This window comes from Callospermophilus lateralis, chromosome 16, assembly GCF_048772815.1.
Source record: "Callospermophilus lateralis isolate mCalLat2 chromosome 16, mCalLat2.hap1, whole genome shotgun sequence".
Taxonomy (NCBI): domain Eukaryota; kingdom Metazoa; phylum Chordata; class Mammalia; order Rodentia; family Sciuridae; genus Callospermophilus; species Callospermophilus lateralis.
The window spans coordinates 44,815,699-44,837,657 of record NC_135320.1 but is presented as its reverse complement, the minus strand read 5'-3'; the positions used below and the strand labels follow the sequence as shown (position 1 = coordinate 44,837,657).

The following is a 21,959-nucleotide window of genomic DNA, read 5'->3' as shown; positions in this document are numbered from 1 at the left end:
TCCAAAGTAGGAAAGGAGTCTGAGCATAATTACATAAGAAAATGAGGTCAATAAAGTACTTAGAGACCTCTAGAAGGGTAGTTTCAACAGCTATGAGTTGACATTCTGTCCACTATAAGATGTTTTGAAAACACTGTCTATACTTTTGCTACAGCACAAACTACATTATATGTACACATTTTCAAATCTGAATCTGTAAGTAACCTTTTTGAATATAAAAATAATGAATGATTAATATTAATGTCATCAGAGTCAAGACTGAAAAAATTAAAAAAAAAAACACATAAGTACCCAGGCACTGTGGCACATGCCTGTAATCCTAGTGACTTGGGAGGCTTTAGGCAGAAAGACAACAAGTTCAAGGCCAGTCTCAACAAGTTAACAATAACAAGGCTCTAAGAAACTTAGCAAGACCATGGTCTCAAAATAAAAATTAAAAAGGGATGGGGGGTATAGCTCAGTGGTAGAGCACCTTTTAATCAATCATCAGTACCAAATAAGAAGAAAAAAAAAAGCCCTACTGATATGGAAGAGATCACCAAATGGAATACACATACAGAATACTCTTAAAGAAAATTATGGGGAACTGAATAATTACAGAGGGAAACTTAAAGGAGATTATAAATTACTAAGCTTCAATGAAAATGAGTTTGTAACAGAGCCAGTAGTTGGGATTACATAACTGTAACTGTCACCAGCACTCAATATTAAGGGAAAAAAGAAAAAAAAAAAGACTAGTTGTTCTCAAGTGTGACATCTGGAGAGTAGAACACTGAGGTTATTACAGTGTTATGGTCACTTTCATGAAAAAGTCAAAATCAAATCAAATTAACATCAGTTTTCTATTTTTCCCTTCATATCATGTATACTTCAACTAGATGAGCAATTGTTCTTAGTTCCAGAAAGTACTTGTGCTTGGCATAAATAAATAGTAAAAATCAGATTCCAACTTAAGATTTCAAATTACTAAACAACAGAAACATTTAATATACATATTCAGTAGTCACATATCACCAAAAAGTTAGTACTTAAATGGAAGTCAAACTTAAAAAAAAAAAAATTTTTTTTAACATACCCTGATGGCAAAGATTCTGTGTTGGCATTTCCAGACTGCTGCCGTACAGATTCCACACACCCATCTGGCTGCCTTAATTTGTCAAAAGCAGAACTATTTCCAGAATTAGAGGAGTCAGGGTCTAAAATGCTCCTAGCTTCAGATCCCAATTCTGTACTGACAGAAGGAACACATTCACTGTGTTCTGAGGAAACCATACTCTCTTGTATCTCTTGATCAGGAGGATCTTCAATGGTACTGCTAGTGTAATTTGAAGTCAAGGTGGTTTCTTCAGATGCTAATTGAGTACCCATGGCAGAAGCATTATCAGTTGGTGCAGGTGAGGATGATTCTCGATTAACTGAGAAGGGAAAATTAATAAGATGATCTAGGAAGTAATGACAAAGCACCTAATTACCTAATCAATCAATTACACTGCATCAGAACATAATTCAGACTGAGCAATAAGCAATACAGCAGGTACTGATGAAAATAAAGGATTATATTTTCCTAAGCTCTCATTTTAGAAAAAAATAATAAGTAATCAAATTTTAAGTATATATAATCAACTTCAGGAAAGAGAAACCAACATTAGGATAATAAATATTTTCCCTCCAAATTATCTATTCTAAAAGAAAGTCTAAAAGGGCTATATAAAAACTTCAAAATAATCCCTTTCAACATCTCTTCTTGTATACAAATGGTAGCTAATATAAAAACCACTTTTTGCCTATAGGAAATACATAATGGTATTAATTCTTAAAATAGTACAATAGGGAACTGTAAAAAGATCCATGAACCCATTTGCTTTCTGAAGAAATAACCCTGTACTGAGACTGGTATACTGGTGAGTAATGGTGATGTAATTTCCATAAGTTTCATTTTAAGTTTAATGATTCATTTTCAACTATGTGTCATATAAAGGTGAGTCAATTAAAACTGCAAGGAAAATAGATTACTGAACAAAACCTGTCAGAGTGGTCCACCTCAAAGTTCTAATGGAATTGATATAGGGAGATGTAATTAGGCAAGTGAAATAAATCTTCAGGTAGTTTTTAAAAGAAAAAAATAAGACTTAATAGTGAAAAAAAAGAAGAGTACATTACTCAAGGAATCAAATGTGAAACAACAGAATAAATCAAGTGCTGTACCAAATATGGAGGAGAGAATGGCTTGGGGGCAATGGAGTAAAAACAACAGTGAAATATGAGAGAGAAAATATCTACAGAGCTACTCCATACCCAACACTGTTAAGGTATCATGGAAAAACACAAAAGACACTATGCAGAGAAAGACTTAATTCCCAGGTCTGCTTTATGATGTTCACTTAAAAACAATATTTCTTTTGATTTTCCACAAAATTAAAAAAATCTTTAATTTTTTTAAATTAAATCTTAATCTTTGCTTCAGTAATCTTTCAGTAATCTTTCTGAAGCAAAATAACATTAAATGGAAACAGGAATATTTAAGGAAAAATGTAATTCTGTCCAAAAAGAAACCTTGGTGCATACTTCAACATAGCACATGAAACATAAATTGTTAGAAACAGAGGAAGAAAATTAAATGGAAACTTTACCAGTCACTCAAGGCAAAACTTCTCTCCCATATGTAATTCAACAAGTGCTCTCAGTTCTTCTTCCTCTTTACCAATACACTCAAGATCACCATTTCTTGCTTACACTATTATAAAAGCCTCCTAATTATTTGCCTACCTCTTGTCTTTTCCAACTACAGTCCATTCTTCCAACAGAAGTAATCTTTTTAAAACATGTAACAGATCTCCTTGTTTGCCTGAACAAACATGCCATCAGATTCCAACTGTAGCCAGGCATGGTGGCCCAAGTCTGTAATCCCAAAACTAGGGAGGCTGATGTAGGGTGATCTCAAAGTTCAAGGCTAGACTCAGCAAATACGCAAGGCCCTAAGCAACTTAGTAAGTCCCTTTCTCAAAACAAAAAATAAATAAGGGCTAAGGATGTGGCTCAGTGGTTAAGTACCCCTGGTTCAATCTCCAGTACCAAAAAAGGTTCCCATTGCAAGCATAATAAATATGAAAATACTGCAAAGTTTTTATCAAAAGCTAGTCCACAGCTATGTCTGACTTCTTATGAATACTTTATAACAGGTTTCTTCTCATGGTTCAAAGTCCATGCTCACTTAACCTTTAGCAAGGCAGTCCTTGAACACCTTAATTAATGATGCACATGCCCACTCACTCCAGACTGCATATGATTCTTTTTTCTCATGTTTTGAAATTATTTGTTTTTATTATTTCTCATTAAGTTTGGAGTGAAAAGGTTTTGTCATACTTGTTCATTTTGTATTCCCAATAGCTAAAGAAATGCCTGACATATGTAAGCAATAAATATTTGCTGAATTAATAAATTAAAGACAAATCACAAAGGCAAAACTGAACATACCTGTCTCAAAACTATGCAGATAACAGTGCATTAGAAGAAACATTAATAATATGAAAGATCTAATAACCTAAATCAATATACTTGATCTAAAATTGAGTTAAAAAAGCAATCACAAATATTTGTATAATATGTATAACTATATATAGTTTACTTTAAGTTAAAAGAATATGAAAATGAAATCACAAACTTTAGAGGAATTAATGACAAACATCTATGTCAAATGCTATTGAACATGGTCAAAGAAGTACCCAAGAATATAAGAAAGAATGGTAATAAATAACCTTACAATTCAATTACAGAGCCAGGGGAGAAACAAACTGGTCAAAAGAAATGAATAAAAAACTGACAAAACAGACCAGAACTTCCTAAACCACCTGATAGGAATCAACTGGGATCTTACTGAAAAAAAATGTATCTCAGTTCCCACCCTAGACTTAAAAAAAACTCTAGGGGAAAGCTGTAGGGAAGGTCCTGGGAGTCTATATTTTAAACAAATGCATCAGATGACTTTCCGAATCAGCAAAGTTGGAGAAACCATGAAATATAGCTTGCCAAGTTTTTTTTTTTAAAAAGGAAAATTTAAGAAGACCAATCCAGGTAGAAATGGAAAAGGTGACAAAAGAACTAACACCATTTACCTTAATGGCACTAGGCTCAGAGAAGTTTTTGAGAAAATTCTATAAGCCTTTAATGAATAGATGATTTCCATGTTATTTAAAATGTTAAAAGAGGAGAGAAAAAAAGAAGGGGAGTTTTCCAACATTCTATAAAGGTAATATAATTCTTTCAAAACTGAAACTGAACAGCAGCAGCCAAGAAGACTACAGAGCAACATCATACATAAATAAATTCGACGATGTTCAATATTAGGGAATTATGTTAAGAAATCTACTGTGTTAACAGACTGTAAGATAAAGGCCATGCGATTATTTTTCATACAAACCCAAAAGCATTAAATAAAATATTGAGGATATACTTGAGAAATCAAGGAAAAATCATGTATAACAATCTAGATTAACTATCATAAACCAATAGTAAGCATATATGTATCAAAGGTAAAACATTAGAAGAACTTCTATTAAAATTTTTAAAACACTAAAATCAAGACAAAATAATAAGATCACAATCACGACTCAACTCATTATTGTTGATTATATTTGACAACACATTAGGATTAGAAAAAGTTCTGATACTGGAAAGAAAATAGTAAAATCACATTTGTAAAGATTATTTGTAGAACACACAAGAAAACCAACTTTAAAAAATATAGAACCAATTAATTGAAACTAAATCATTTCAGCAAAAATGATCAGATAAAACATCAAGATTATAGTCAAGATCTATATAAAGAAAAGTAAAAAGCAGTACTAAGAGGTTTTTTTGTTTGTTTGTTTGTTTTAACTGGGCATGATGTTGCACACTTGTAATCCCAGAAACTTGTGAGGCTAAGGTATGAGGATTACAAGTTCAAGGACATTGTCAGTGCCTTAGCAAGGCCCTGCCTCAAAATAAAAAATAAAAGGACTAGGGATATTGCTCAGTAGAAAAGTCTCCCTAAGTTCAAAACCCAGAGAAATGGCAGGGAGGTATTTTCTAAAATAGAATGAATAATGATTTTCAAAAGCTCTAGATGGATAAGAAGATTCAATATTGTAAAATAATAATTCTCCTTAAAATATAAATGCTGGTACGAATACAGAACAACAGGAATTCTCATTCCTTGCTGGTGGGAATGCAAAACAATACAGCCACCTTGGAAGACACTTTGGCAGTTTTTATAAAAACTAACCATAATCTTATCATATAATATCCCACTCTCACACCTCACCCCAATTGAGTTGAAAGCCTGTGCCCAAATGTGTATAGTAATTTTAATTCATAACTGTCCCAAACTTATCGCAACCAAATTCCTTCAACAGGTGAATGGATAAACAAATTATGGTACACCCATATAGTCGACTATTATTCAGTGATAAAAGAAATAGCAACCCTCAAAACACATCAAGAAACTTTAAATGCACATGGCTAAGCGAAAGAAGTCAATCTGTAAAGGCCACAAATGGTATGATTCCAACTATATGACATTCTGGAAATGGCAGTGCTTTGGAGATAGTAGAAAGATCAATGGTTTCTAAGGTTTGGGGGAAAGATACACTGATTATGAACAAGAATTTTGGAGTAATGAAAACTACTATGCATGATACTGTAATGGTGCATATATGATAATATGCATTTGTAAAAATGCCCATAAAACTGTTACACACAGAGTGAAACAATATAAACTAAGAACTTCAGTTAGTGACAATTTATTAATAATTCATTAATAATGATCCATTAGTTGTTACAAGTATACCACAGTAATATATAATGCTAATAACAGAGATTATTCTGAATTAAGATTCAGGGGGAATATGGGACTTCTGTATTCTCTGCTCATTTTTTCTCTAAATCTAAAACTATACAGAAATATAAAGTATATAAATTTTAAAAAGCTAGCTAGAGACCATTTATTTCAATAACTCAACAAACACTTGTTAGCCGATACTACCAACTGGTTAAAGATAACACAATAATACCTTTGAATGGAGGGATTACTATTCATATATATCAGTGGTTCTCAACTGTTGTATGTGTATGGGGGGAGGGGGGTTTCCTTGCACTGCCCCCAGGAGACACTTGGTAATGCCTGGAGATATATTTGTCATAACTAGAGGGGAGGGTGATATTACTGGCACGTACTGACCAGTTTAAATACTTCTAAACACCCTACAATGTACAGGACAACCCCCAGTGACAAAGCATTGGCTAACTTGAAATGTTAATAGTGCTGAGGTTGACAAACTCTGACAAATATACACCCAGATACTGGGCAGTGTCCAACCTTGTGATGTTTATACAAAATAAACATCTGTTGACAAGTGGATATCACAATGAATGAATAGATAAACTCACAAAGGAAAGGCAAAGAGAAATGAACAGAAAAAGGCCAGGATCATAGGCTCCCTGCTTGTAAGGAAATATGGTGAATTATATGCAAGCAAATAATTAAAATATTATGTGATAGGTGTGATAGTGCATTTACAAAACATCTCACACCTTCTTCATGAGATATAAGAACACATCAAATCTACCAATTTTTCTTTTAAGAAAAGGTGTCTTTCTATGTTGCCCAAACTGGCTCCAAACTCCTGGGCTCAAGCCTCAGCATTCAAGTTAACTGGGACTACAGGTGTACCACCACACCCAAACTGACATGATTTCTTAATGAACATATCCCAAATCTCACTTTCAGTCATTATGATTTCTGAAGTCACAAGACACACCTCCTTAATTTCATGTTTAATCTTTGAGAAGTTTTAGATGTATGATATATCCATTTCATGGATAAGCAGCTATCCTCATTCTAACAGTTCTTTCAGGTAAAAAAGACAAAGGTAGAAACACTGGAGTGTCTGAATACCATAAACACTGGAGTGTCTGAATGTGTTGGCTCCCAAAGGCTAATATGTTTAGAAGTTTGGTACTCAGTGTAGCTCAGAGGATGCAGAACCCTCTAGAGGTGGCATCTAGAGGGAGGAGATTGGGTCACTGGGGATGCTACTTTGGAGAGGTTAAAGGTGGGTCTTGTGAGACCCCAGTTGAGTTCCTGAGAAAGTGACTCAGTATAAAAGAGCAAGCCTGACCTCTTAGTTTAGCCTGGTGATCTCTGGCTTCCTATTTAGCCTAGTGATCTCTCCCCTTTGTATGCACTTCTACCACAATGTCATCCATTCTGGCCGTTAGTCCCTGACTAGAGGCCAAATAAACAGGGCTACTTGAGCTGGAGATATAACTCAGCAGCAGAGCACTTGCCTAGCCCTGGGTTCAATCCCCAGTTTTGCCCCCTCCTTCCCCCAACACACACAAAAGAACAAATGGGGCTACTCAATCTTGAACTTTCAGCCTCCAAAAAGTTTATTCACCCTCGAGAGAGAGGCTATGGTTATAAAGTGAACGGAACACAAGGGAGTCTCATGGTAATAGTGTGGGACTGGGGATGTAGCTCTGTGGTAAAATGCTTGCCTAGTATGCTAGAGGCCCAGGTTTCAACTCTCAGTTAACACCAAAAAAGTGGGGGGAAAAGGTTAAAATGGAAGTTAAATTGTGCAGAACTACAGACAAACACACACATACACACAGGTAGTACAGGTAGAACTAGAAAATGTGAACAAGCTCTGTGGATGGTTATGTATGTCAAATTCTTGAATTTGATTTTGTAATGTAGTTATCCAAGGAGTTTGAAAAGATTATAACTCTCAATGTATTTAAAAAATTCTTCAGAATAAAAAACAAGAAGCCAAAAAAAAAGTCTAGTAAATTTATAAAATAGGTTCTGTCTGAAACTTAGCATACTGAGTTCTGATCTATTAATAAAATAATAATATGTAGAAAAATTCAATTCACACTAAAAGTTAGGGGTATGAGAACAAACTGCAAAATATATACCTACCATTGTTCAAGGACTACAGTAGATGGTTTTTCCTTACTATCTCATTCAATCTTCAATACGTCCTAGAAGGTAGTTGAATAAGAGTAATAACCTCTTTATAAATGAAGGAGCTAAATTTTGAAGATTTCTCCAACATCACAGTTAACATGTTAGGTGACTGAGCTCAGTCCTGGCTGAGGCCAAATTTAATCTCTTTTTACTACATCACAACTGCTTCCCATTGCAGCCTAACATAACTACTAGTACACACAACCTGTCAAATGGATCCTCTTACTCAAGACTTGAAAGGAAAGGAAGGGGAAAACCCTCACTTACAATGCTGTGAAAAAATACTGTATATCTTAAACTCCTTAGTTTATGTATGTCTTAAACTCCTGGCCCACCATACCTTACCTGAAAACCTTGTAGTCAGGTGTGTTCCAGAATTCATTACTTTAGATGTTATATAGCACATATATTACATATTACACTAATATCAGAGCAGGCTGGAGGCCACTCATTGTTATTAAACACTCCTCAATAAAATGCAGAGATACACATTATAAGCATGACAGGTAAAAACTACAAATAACCTCTTGTAAGTTCTAGTCATTTTGCCATCAAATGAGTTTCCCGCCTCCCTCAAAAAAGAACAACTCTAGTGATTTAAGTATTTTGGAATTAACAGTTGTATTAGTCGATCTTCACTAATAAGAAATACCCAAGGCTGAGTAACTTTATAAAGGAAAGAGGTATGGTTAGCTCACAGTTTGGGAGGCTCAAGTGCATGGCATCAGCCTCGGTTCAACTTGGTTAAAGACCTCATGGCAAATGGGAGAGCATGTATGAGAAGGAATCATATTTCCAGGCAGGAAGACAGAAAGTAACCAGCTGGTCAGGCTCCCACTTATGATCACTTCACTCTCGGAACTAACTTAATTAAGAGTCCCACAAGACTACCTTGATTCTCTCTGAGGGCACACTTCCAATGAGCTAAGCCCCGCCCACTAGGTCCCACCTCTTAAAGGTCCAACTAACTTTCACATTACCACACTGAGGGTCAAGCTTCCAACATATGAACCTTTGAGGGGCAAATAACATATAAACCATAGCACCAGATAGGAAATTAAAGATATGTTATAATAGAATACACACACACGCCCACCCCTACCCTAACAACTCCAACAACAAAAACTGACCTTAAAATCCTTAATTTAAAAAATAAATACCATTTTGTACCAACATCTTAAAAAAGGCAGGGATAACCCATTCCTTGAAAAGATACCTGAATTCATCCTCCTTGTAAGGGATGAGAATCATACAAAAGGCATCAGTTATGTGGTTGCTATCAAAGTAGGTTCTGGAAGCCTTTGTAGACCAGCCTACGGAATGGTGGTAGTTGGATTGTTTTGTCACATAACACCAACAATAATCAGGAGATGAAGAGGTTGGAGGAATACTATTTGAAGCCTATCATAGTATAAAAGATGAATACTACCCCTTTGAGACACTATAAAAACCATATACATCAAAGTGAACAAGAAAGCAGTGTACAGTTGAGGGCCACAAAGCTATATGTCACTCACAGCTCTTCTACTTCCTAGCTGTAATCTCTCTGTGCTTTAGTTTCTTCATCAGAGAAAAAAAGAAAAATATTGGTATCTATTTCAAAGAGTTATTGTGAGCGTTAATTCATTTCATGGATATGCAATGTATAAAACATGCACAGCACAAATGTTAGCTATCATTCTTACTTTTATTCAGATGCCCTAGATTACCTTATAATTATTAGGAATGCCACAGGAATTAGTTATGACAGAGCTTTCATTTCTTGTTCCTCACATGTATATTTTATTTTTACCTTGAAATCCCATGCAAGGATAAGAGAGGAATGTGAAAAGTGAATTTATTCCCCATCGAAAGAGGCCATAGAAGTATTTAACATGCTAGGGAGTTTAAATAAGAGATTCCTACAATGAGAAGAGCCTTGGTTAATTCCTTTCCCCTTTTTACATCAACACCTGACTATGCCCAAGTGCTAAAACATGAAACTAACTAATTGTGGTGGATACTTTCACCAATTTAATCAAATAGCTAACCATTTTAGTAAGAAGGGCTATACCCTCAAATCCATTCTTTTAAATGAAGAAGACAAGAAGGATATAGAAAGGTGATATAATCCTTTCTGAAATGAGCATTCAACATTCAACAGAATGGAACTGGCTCAACCATTCTAAATCCAAAGATAGCCCCATATAATAAATCAATTCATTTTTTTTAAGTATGGGTAACTATTTGATAACTTAAAAAGCTTTCCTGACTAAAATCATTGGCTTCATGCCTTATTTTGAAGAACTCTGATAAATCTTTTTACTATGTGAAATTAAAAAAAAAAAAAAAAAGTGAGTGGTCTTTGTATAGCTATTTACTCAGACTATATTTTTTAAATTGCAAAATTTAATTTCAAGATTAAGCAAATACCCATAAGCAAGCCAAGTATTTAGAATGTGCTGTTATGGCTACTCAAAGGATGACTTTTAATTGACTTGTACTATGAAGATATATCATTATTCTACACTGAAGATAGAGAATATTAAGCAGAGTTCTATGAAATTCACCACTATATTTGCTTTCTTAGAATAAGGGACCATGTTATGTGTTTCATATTATGTTGCAGATTCAGACAGATCAAAAAAAAGATTAGAAAGAAAACATTCTTTAAGTATTCCTTCTATAATAGAGTAATTCTTACTAAGAAATATAAAACTTTCTGAAAGCTCTATCAACTCACAGTACTTTTTTTTTTTTTTTTTGCCATGTTAAATACTAAGGCTAAAAAGAAGCACTTGCACATTAAAAGACAATTTAAAAAATCATTCACTATTAAATCAATGCTTCACTAAAGTTCTTTCAGAAATATATTTTATATCATGAATTAAACAGTATTTTGTGACATACAGCCCAAGAATCTAGCTATCATAAAACCACTCACATAGAAAAATGTGTTGTTATCTCTAATATATTTTTGGAATATCATCCTAAATAATCTAGAAAAATTTAAATTCAGAAAAAATTCAGGAATTACAATTTGAAAATTACTATCAGAATAGAAGATTAAGAAAGACTGCACAATAAGGGAAACATAGGCAAAGACAAATAAACTTAATTTAGTTTACATTGAAACAATATGTCATAAATAGCAACACTTACCAGTGCCATTAGTAGGCTCAGATGTGAGTGCTTTGGGGGCTGGTGTATTTTTGGGTCTGGCAGCAACCTGAGATGGAGATGAAGGTGTGTTGTCTCCATTAACTACATACGAACAGCATGAGTTCTGGACAACAGTATTGGTAGGTATGTGATTATCTACTCCATTACTACTCTCAACAGCCAACCTTTAAAAAGAAAAAGTCTTACTTCAATAAGTGTAATTAAACAACTTTTCATTAGAATATTCATGAAAAACATTTGCTGAGTTCTTAACATTCAAGTAAAGTGATAGGTATTAAGTGTGATGAACAAAGATATGGCCTACTATTATTTTTACTGAAGTTTCAGTATTACAATACTAGCAAGCAAAAATATACTGATATAAAAATATACTAAGTTCAAATGAATCAGGCCCTTAAAATAATGATCCAGTTCTACATTTTAATATTTCAGTATAAGAATATTAACCTATTTTTAATTCTCTGTAGTTTCAAAAAACTCATAAAATTTATAAAAACCAATTTTAAGCTTATAATTTTATTGAATAATAAAAAAGCTGAAATGTCTGTTAATATTCATTACAAAGTATTTTGTAGTAAGCAATAAAATTTTGAGTGTATGATGATCACAGAAAGTTAACTATTATATGCCAGAATTATAAAAATTTATGATATATAAATTAATTGCAAATAAACAAATAAATAAAAACTAGAACTACAAAATCAAATATTTTAAATCCTGTTGCCAATAGGGAGGAGTTCGAAATATTTTGGAAGTGGCCAGGAAAGCTTTTCCAAATATATAAGACACCCTACATCCACCAAAGAGCCTAAGTATTGTTTTAAAAATACAAATCAGATCTTGTCCCTTCCCTGCTTAAATCTAGGGATTAAAAATCTGGAATAAAATCTAGGCTTCTTACCTTAGTCAAAAAAGCTTTTGAAAATCAGCCACATTTCCCACCCCATCTATGTCCCTGAATTATTTTTCTCCAAGATCCTTGCTCACCTTGCAAAAAATATAACAGCTTTATTAAGTATGAAAAGTATTCAAATGTGTATTTTAAATTATTATATACCAGACTAGAATTATAATAAGATTTTTGGAAAAGGTTAATTATACTCTAGAATTAAAATAATCTGTAGAAAATAAGTTAACTGCAAATAAACTCGAAGCCTTTGAACTTGTTCTTCCCCTCAGAGTTCTGTATGGAAAGTTTTCTTAGCTTTTTAATTTAATTTTAGCACAAATGGGACTTTCTTGGAGACGATTCCCTGATCTCTCTCTTTAAAATAGGTTCTTCTCTGGGCTGGGGATGTGGCTCAAGCAGTAGGGTGCTTGCCTGGCATGCGTGGAGCCCTGGGTTCGATCCTCAGCACCACATAAAAATAAAATAAAAGATGCTGTGTCCACTGAAAACTATAAAATAAATCTTTAAAAAAAAAATAGGTTCTTCTCCATTCCTGTAACCTCCATCCTACCTCAATTATTTCACAGTTCTTATCGCTATATTTGGTTAGCTTATTTGTTTATTCTGTAGTCTAATAACAACATCTATCCCACCATAATGTAAATTTCTTGGGAACTGATCTGGTACTCTTAGTGTTTGGACTAGTGTCTGGTACTAATCAGGCACTCAATAAGCATCTCTTAAATCCTCCTCTCCCTTGTCACCTATGAGATCTATTTAGGAAGTTTTAATAGGTACTGAGAAAAGCTTCCAAATGATTCTAATTTGTGTACCCCTCCACAGCTACCTAGTGAGAATCAGTGAGTGATTCAGGAGTGAGATGAGAGAACCCATCTGAAATCCTCCTAGTACTGTAGAAATTATCCTTAATTCAAATGTGTTACTATGAATAAACAATATTAAGTTTTAGATTGGTAGTCATTCAAGTTCCACCATCTAAAATTATACTTTAAAAAATATAAAAAGACATATTTCACATGGTAATAATTTTAATCAACCTAATTGTTGTCCACTTTTAGTCATTAATTTTCTCACTGTAAATTATAATGTGGATACCAAATATATTTAAGGCAAATATACATTCTAGAAGGTGTACTTACTTGTTCAAAGTGTTTTTATGAGAATCATTTAATGGCAATTTAGGAACAGTGCTATTAATAACTTTGTAGAGTAATAAAGATCATACTTTTGCATATACCAACAAACCTTTTCAAATGTACCTAATCAATTTTATAGTAATATATTTCTATATTTTCAGGTTTTAATTTCACAATATAGATCTATTATTCACTTGCATTACACTTTAGATACTTCAACCAAAGAATCTCAACTGTCATGAAATGTGAATGCCAGGAAGCTTTTGAAATGGCAGGATGATTTTTGTAGGAAGACCATAATCTACAGGAGAATGCCAATTCCAATAAGACATATGATTTTTCCACAATATCTGACTCTATTTACCAATAAAAAGGCCTAAATATAGATTTAAAGACATTTCAATAGAAGAATGAAGCATTAACAAGATACAACATAAACGATGAACCCTGAAACATTATGCTTTGTCAAAGGAGCTAGTCAAAAAAGTTCACATGTTATATGAACGTATAATGTGAAATGGCTAGAATAGAAAAGAGAGAGAATGTAGATTCCTGGATAACAGAGGCTGGGAGGATGGAGGAATTGGGAGTGAGTAACTACTCTGGGGGGTGGTGATAAGAATGTTCTGAAATCAGTGATCATAGTTGGCCATCTGTGAATACACTAAATTCCACTGAAACATGTACTTTGTAAGAGTGACTTCTGTAGTACATGTATTGTATCTCAATAAAACATTATTTTATAAAGCTATGCTCATAAGCATTCAACAAATAACAAGTTCACATATAAGCTGTTAAATTATGTGGCAAATTCTAAACTAAGTTTAAAATTTAAAACGTCATACATGGGAAATGTTTTATCATATCATCACAAACACTAAAATAAAATATTCTACCTGGTAGTTGTCCTTGCAGAAGGTTCTCCATTTTCATGTAAGGCATCACCATTTTGCTGTATTTCTACTGAATAAGAAGAAACAAACACTCTAGGTTTTTATATACTCCTTGGCAATATTTTCCTTTAAATTTTAAAAACACATAAAGTCAGCTTACTAGTTGGAGATGAGTTGCAGTTTGTTAGATTTTCTTGCTCAATCACCAATCCATCAAGCACAACTATCAATTCACCAGTTTGCACTATGCCATTCTTGTTTTCCAAAGAAAGTTTTAATTGTTCTTTCACTTTTTCCACTAGAAAAAAATATCGTAATTTAAAAGCTTTTGCCACATACAAAAATGTTTTAGAAATCAAAATTACATTTCAAGAATTACTCTAAGTTCAGTACCTGACAGTTACATTTGGAAGTAATTTTTTTGCTTTTTTTTATCTGTAGTCCCTTCTATACTACACCAAGATCATTCTCTTTCATACCTTGTTAAGTAACTCTTCTACCCCAACCCCACACTTTCAACATCATCTTTCATTACTTCCATGTACAGGACGAACTTCAGAGAACATGAATTAGGTGATGCTGTTACAAATTTCAACTCTGCAACTAACTAGGGGGACTCTGAGTAAAGTTATTCTAACTTCTTAAAGCCTGTTTCCCTGTCACAAAATGGAAATAATAAGAGCTTCAAACTCTAGGCACAGTCATAAAGACCTAATGTAAAGCCATATAGAAAGCACTAGCACCACACCTAACACAGTTAGTGCTCACTAAATGCTAAGTACTGTGACAATAGTTTATTATTTCTTTTTACATTAGTCAGACACTTCACTCCCATTATTGGAAGATCTAGCTGTAACTGAATGAAATTCAAGTGATTTCATACCAACTTCTATCATACAACGTATTAAAAGTTATTAGTGTGGGGCAGAAGACATGGGAAGATGACAGTGCAAGGGTACAAAGTTTCAATTAGAAGAAATAAGATTTTTTTCTTTTGAAATACACTGTACAGTGTGGTGAATATCATAAATAATAACATTACACATTTCAAAATCACTAAAAGGCTAACTTTCAAATTTTCTCACCACAAAAAGTGGTATTTGAGGTGAAGTGACAGATATGTTTATTAGCTTACTTATTACACATTTTATTTACAAATCATCATATTACCTTGTATCACACAAATATATACAACTAAAAACTGTCAACTCAGAATTTTTAAAAATTTAAAATTAAAACTTCAACAATGATCACTTTAGTATCCAAAATGGGGTCAGTTACTTCAGTCTGATCTTTAGTGACTTTCTTTCTTCTTCTTCTTAATATTTTAGTTGTCAATAGTTATTTATTCATTCATTCATTCATTCATTCATTCATTCATTCGTTCGTTGTGCTGGAAATAGAACCCATTTATTCATTCATTTTTTTATTGTGTTGAGAATAGAACCCACTGCCTCACACATGCCAGGCTAGTGCTCTACCACTGAGCCACAACTCCAGCTATCTTTAGTGGCTTTCTGAAGCTACTGAATTCACGGAACTTTTCACATCTTAAAGTTCATAACTTTGATATTGCCTGTATTTAACAAATTTGAGTCCCTCCCCCCATTTACAAAACATCCAGCACAAACATCTTGACTACCTATCCACGTACAGAAAAGACAAAAATTTACAACTAATACTGGACAGGAATTCTTTTCAAAACAATTGAAGACCCATGTAATTAAGGAAGACCTTATAGAATACCTACCCAACTATCTGTAGTACAATTAGCCTTATCTCCATTCTAAATCAAAAGCAATTAGAGAAACTAGGGGAAATACAAAAAAAAAAAAAAAAAAACCTACAAAAGAATGAATTTCAACTTTAATAATTTATCTCTGAAGAAAACTATATTGACCAACATTCTATTTCACTGATGTTATCTTCCTCCATTTAAAGTGCCCAGAAAGAGACTGAGCTCTCTTTCATAAAATATTTAGCTATTTGAACATATTACTAAAAAAACCCCAGCATTTTGAAATTTTTAATATAGATCTCTGTGTAAATTCTGCTTCATTTGTCTATTAATTGTGTGCATTCTCATCCTAGAAAGACAGATTTGTTGGATATGCAAACTTTATATTGATAATGATCTTCCAAATCTCTGAAGATACTATTTTACTATCTTTCCCTATCTGCTGTTAATTCTGCAATTCTAAATTATAAATCTTTGCAAATAATTTGTTTTATCTCCATGGCTCCTTTTAAAATCTGACTTTGGTGTCTTGCATTTCACTATGGTATGTCCAAACATGACTTTCTCTTTGCTATCTTATTTGGGGTGATATCATGTTTTTCATTATTATTCAGAAATTTGCTATCATTATTCCTTAAAATATCTTCTCTAGTCTGGGGGTCAGCAAATTACAGTCCATACATCAAAATCTAGCCTGCCTTTATAAATAAAGTCCACCAAAAAAAAAAATCACCTGTTTTTATAAGTAAAGTTTTAGGAATCAGTACAACAAAAAAACTGTTGTCCTATAAAGTTTAAATATTTAGTATCTAGATCTTTCTAGAAAATATTTGTTCTTATATTCTGTAATTTTTGTCAGGAGCTTGTTCTCCAATTTAGTTTATAAGTAATCTCTGGGCTTTAACAGTTATGCTTTGTTTCTAATTCTGCCAGAAATTTTAAGGTACTCCAAGAGTCTAGATTGGAGGAGTTCAGGCTCAGCTCCCCTATATGGCTACTAAACAAAAGCTTGGTATTCTGAAAGCTGCTATGAGCGTGGCCTACTATTCTAATTCCATTTTACAAGTCAAACAAAAAAGTTGAAATTGTACTGTCCAACATGGTAGCTACTAGGCAAAGATTTTCATTGCTCGCTCTTTGTTTCAAGGAGGGACCTCTGTGTTTTTGCAAATCATCAATGTCACAAAGATTTGTTCTGTCTAGGATCTAGTTGTTCTGTGATAGGAGGTTCTTTACAGCATATATTTCACAATTCTGAACGTGTAAGATTGAAGTATAATACTGTGAATCATATAACTATTTACTATCACATAAATAGTTCCCACTTAGGGCTGGGGTTGTGGCTTAGCGATAGAGTACTTGCCTAGCATGTGCAAAGCCCTGGGTTCAATCCTTAGTATCACATAAAAATTAATAAAATAAAGGTAAAAAAAATAATTCCCACTTACATGTATATGTTTATATGTTTATAGAGAGATAACAGTATTATTCCATCACAGTATTAACACAGAAACTTGGATATATTCATCTATTCAATATGTGAATACCTATTCTATGGCAGGCACAGTTCTCTGGGGAAGACTGATCTCAGACCAACACAAACTAGAACACCCTACCATTCCTTTAATGGAATTACCACCACCACCAGAATTGATTTGTTTTCTGATCTACCTCCCCAAATGAACTGAAGGTTCCAACACAGCAAAGGGATCTTGTCCATCTAATTCAGAGATGTATTCTCAGCATGTGACAGAAGGCAGGCACTTAATAAACATTTAAAATAAGTGATTAAGATAGTCCTGTCCTGGGGAAACTTATTCTTATAAGGCAGAAGTGGGTTTTTTCCCTATCACTTAGACATTCTTCCTTAGCTTAAGAAGAGCAAAAGAATAATCTGAGACTCTGAGGAACTAGGTAAATAAGTCAATGATTTATCCTATAATCATGAACTTGTTGAAAATATATGTTTTCCCTATAGAAACAAAAGTTTTTCAAAAATCTTTGTTTTTAAGGTGCTTTACAGATTTATATTTAGCTCACACTCATACTGAAGCTGTTTTTCTAAACTGCTAGGATAACATATTAATTATTTATTGTTGAGCAATAATTATCCTCAAGTTTAGTAGCTTAAAGCAACAACAACCACTTATTATTGTTCATAGTTTCTACAAGTAAGGAACTCAATAGGAGCCCACACACATCTGGCAAGTTGGTGCTAGATGTTGAAAAGAGACTTCAGTGCCTCCTAAGAGTCTCTCAAAGTGAGTAATCCAAGGGACAAAGGCAAAAGTAGGAATGCCTTTTATAACCAAGTGTCTCTCTTTTCTCTCCTACAACCTGGAGTGTTTTTTCAAGGACCTGAAAGCAATTCCTTTAAAATGTAATGATCAGAAAAGACAAGGCAAATCTATGTCTCTGAGGGAGGACAGAATCCTAACCTTGCTAATTGCCATACATATTTGGCCAAGTTGCAACTATGCTGATCAACCTTGGTAATTTTTCACTTTCCTGACTACTGAATTCCTGCTCAAACCAACTCTTTTTCCCTTTAAAATGTTTTATCACCTGTGTACAAACTGAAGTTCAGTTTAGTTTAAAATGACTCCTCCTTTTTTGCAAAAGTGTATTACCGATTTAAATCTACTTATGAAACAGTGAAACAAAGAGGGTAAAATAAGTCTTAGATATCAGTATTTGATGCTGATGACATAAGGAAAAGAAAGCTAAAAAGACCACACATCTTTGCAGAGGTAACTAAATAACTTCTATAGTTTAGAATGGTGTTCAAGTGATCTAAACTCATAACTAAAGGTAATGTTTAAAAATTGGGATTTTAGGACTGGGGTTGTAGCTCAGTGGTAAAGTGAGTGCCTAGCACATGCAAGGCCCTGGATTCGATTCTCAGCACAACATAAAAATAAATAAGATAAAGGGATTGTGACCAACTACAACTAAAAAATAAGCATTAAGAAGAGAATAAAAATTATTTTTTCTTTAAAAAAAAAAGCAAAACTAAATTCTAATTTTATAATTCAAACAAACAAAAAGTAGAGGTTGTACTGTCCAACATGGTAGCTACTAGCCATATAAGGCTATTTAAATTTAAATAAAATGAAATACAATTTAAAGTAAGTTCCTTAGTTGCGATAGTCTCCTTTAAAATGGTCATCTGTTTTCTGCCCTTGGATAGAAGAATTACAGATAATTATACTATTCTGTGACTTTTCTAAATTCTCCATGTTTTCTGCAATGAATTGATTGCAAAATGAAAAAGAAAATTTTAAAGTTAGAGTTTATTATATTCCAATAAAGTGGTTATTAGTCAAAAAACAAAGCAGAATAAGTTCAGATGACTTTTTTAATATTTAAAGTATATATTAAGTAAATAATAAATGGCTGACAACTACTGATAACAGGGTATTTGTGGATAACTGAAGTCATTTTTGTAAATCTATAGGATGCCAACAGGCTAGGATCAATATTCTACTTTATATAATGCCACAAACTTAAAAGTAATCACAGGCAAGAAGTAAACTTCTCTTTTTTGAATACAGAATTGTTTTTTGCTTTTGGACTTTAAGATATGTTCAGTGTCTGAAACTTATGAAGAAACAAAAGTAGAACAAAAACTTACATTTTCTATTGTGCTTTAACAGAGCTTGTTTCAAATCTATCGTTGCTCTTCCTAATAAAGCATCTGCTTTTAAGGTGTGATGGCTCCAAACTCGAAATTCCAAAGTACTCTGTGGGGTCACATTTCTGCAAGGGTAAAATTATAACAAAATATAGAAGTATACATCATCATTCTAAGTGGTAATCCCTCTAAACCATTTATTTCAATAATATTTTAAATTGGGAACTTAGTTTATTTAACACTGTATAAAATAGTAAATTGTCTGAATTATGAATAAAAATATTTCAAGTACATTCTAGATAAGAATTTTTTGTGGCTACCAAATCAAAACACTGGCAATACACTGAGAGTATACTGAGATTTCACAATAATGTTGTTACTATTGGAATAAATTTCTGAAGATTTAAAAAAAAATGATGGCATTAGTTATAATACTTTATGTAAATTTTTTTATAAATTTATACCATTGTGTCACAAATGCCAGAATTAAGAAGACCAATTTATTTATAACACATTCAGAGAAAATAAGGCTATATGGAAATTAGCTAATAAAAAAGGCAAGAATTATTACACTTCCTTTATAAGAAAATAAAATAGAAGCACAACTCTCTTGAAAATTTTGCATACTTTGTGCAAAGTACTTACACAGTTAGCTGTTCATCCCATTTTGGATTAGAAGAACTACTGGATTTGGCTGTTTTTTTAATTTCTCCATCTACAACTACATCTGTATATGTTGCTGTTCCAAACCAGTTCTTTTTTCTTTTTAGTTTGGCACTAGAAACTAACAGAAAAACGATGATCACTATTGAATATGTATAGTTAAAAAGTAGGATTGCCTACTAATAAACCATTAAAAATGGAACTGTATTTGTTGTACAACTAGAACTCTTCTTATAGGCAAAATTTAGACATAATACAAAAGGGCTACTGATAATACCTGAGAATCATTTGACTTTTTAAGTTTTATTGAGACATAATTCACAAACCATATATTCATCCATTTAAATGGCACAATTCATTGATTTTTAACATCTGCACCAAATTGCATTTAAAAATCACCACATTCAATTTTAAAACAATTTTGTTACCCCCAAAAGAAACTCATATCATTAAGTAGTGACCCCTCTGTTTCCTTCCAACTACCCAATCCTACTGCAGCCCTAGGCAACCACTAATCTACTATCTATCTCTACAGATTTTTCTATTTGGGACATTTCATATAAGTGAAATCATCATACACATGGTCTTTTGGGACTGCCTTTTTTCAATTAGCATAGTGTTTTCCAGTTTTATCCATGTTGTAACGTGCATCAGTACTTCATTTCTTTTCCTGACAAATAATATTCCATTATATGGACATATCATATTTTATTTATGTATTCTCCCATTAACAGACATTTGAATTGTTCACACATTTTGGCTGTTTTGCCTCATGCTTCTATAAATTTGTGTATGAAATTTCCCTTGGGCATATTAGAAGTGAAATTGCTTGCTAACATAGTAAGTCTCTGCTGAGTAAATTCCTATCAAAGTGTATGAAGATTCTGATTTCTCCATATTTTTACTTACCATTGAATTTAATTCTAAACTTCATCAATGCTCAAGAAAAAAGTGTCTACAGATTTAACATGCCTGTTAACATCCCTTCTAAATGGATGTTACCTTCTAAATGGTATTCATCATGTAACTGTTGTACTTGTTAAAAATAAATGTTTCACCTGGAACGATGGTTTCAAAAAAAAAAAAAAAAAAAAAAGAAATATCTGCTTTTTCAAATACAAACTTTAAAAATCAAAATGTGATTATAAAAGTTTATAACCCTTTACAAAAAGTGAATTTTAAATCTGATTTACACAAGACATAAAGGAATTAATTTAAACATTTTACTTTAATGTTTAAAACTACTGATCTAAATAGGGGACTACCTTCTTTCAGGGCAAAATGCTGAATACCAAACAGTAAAATATCTTATCAAAATCACTTCTATCATCAATCACCTATGAACAGAGAAGAAAGACAAAGCCTCCTCCATGTTATATACATGGGATGTTTAAGGATACGAAATACACCAGCTATGTAGTTTCCATTCTATAGTGAGAGAATAGTTGTATAAACAAACTGATGAAATACAATGTAATAAGTACTTCAGCAGAGGTTGTGTTTGAAATACAGTAGTCCTCAATATTTGAAGAATAATGGAATATTCAAGGCAAATATAGTATTTAAGTACTGGCAACACAGCACTACCAAAGAATGTGCACTGTTATGTCTGAAGAACTACTCTCAGGGTCTTGGCAAAACTCATTTCCGTCCTTGGCTGTTCCAAGTTGCTCTAAGTTTCAACACCACTGGACTGATGTCAAAGACCCAGACTTGCTCTCTCTCAAGGTATCTTGCAAATAAGCTTTTTCATTCCAAATAAAAGTGTCATTTCCTCAGTATATGCAGATTTTATCCATACACTAGAAGAAA

At 32.9% G+C, this 21,959-nt stretch overlaps 1 protein-coding gene across 3 annotated transcripts in view; it reads right to left on the bottom strand.

Moving 5' to 3' along the window:
- Positions 1-21,959, bottom strand: part of Wwp1 (WW domain containing E3 ubiquitin protein ligase 1) — a 103,358-nt gene that overhangs the window by 42,326 nt on the left and 39,073 nt on the right. For 2 of the 3 annotated variants that reach the window (XM_076836224.1, XM_076836225.1), the window contains 6 exons: positions 20,130-20,268; positions 19,485-19,609; positions 14,273-14,410; positions 14,116-14,182; positions 11,153-11,337; positions 1,076-1,415 (listed from right to left, as the gene is read on the bottom strand). In XM_076836224.1, coding sequence (XP_076692339.1) covers positions 1,076-1,415; positions 11,153-11,337; positions 14,116-14,182; positions 14,273-14,410; positions 19,485-19,609; positions 20,130-20,268 — 994 coding nt within the window. The remainder of the gene's footprint in view (positions 1-1,075; positions 1,416-11,152; positions 11,338-14,115; positions 14,183-14,272; positions 14,411-19,484; positions 19,610-20,129; positions 20,269-21,959) is intronic. The other variant, XM_076836226.1, reaches the window with a different exon arrangement.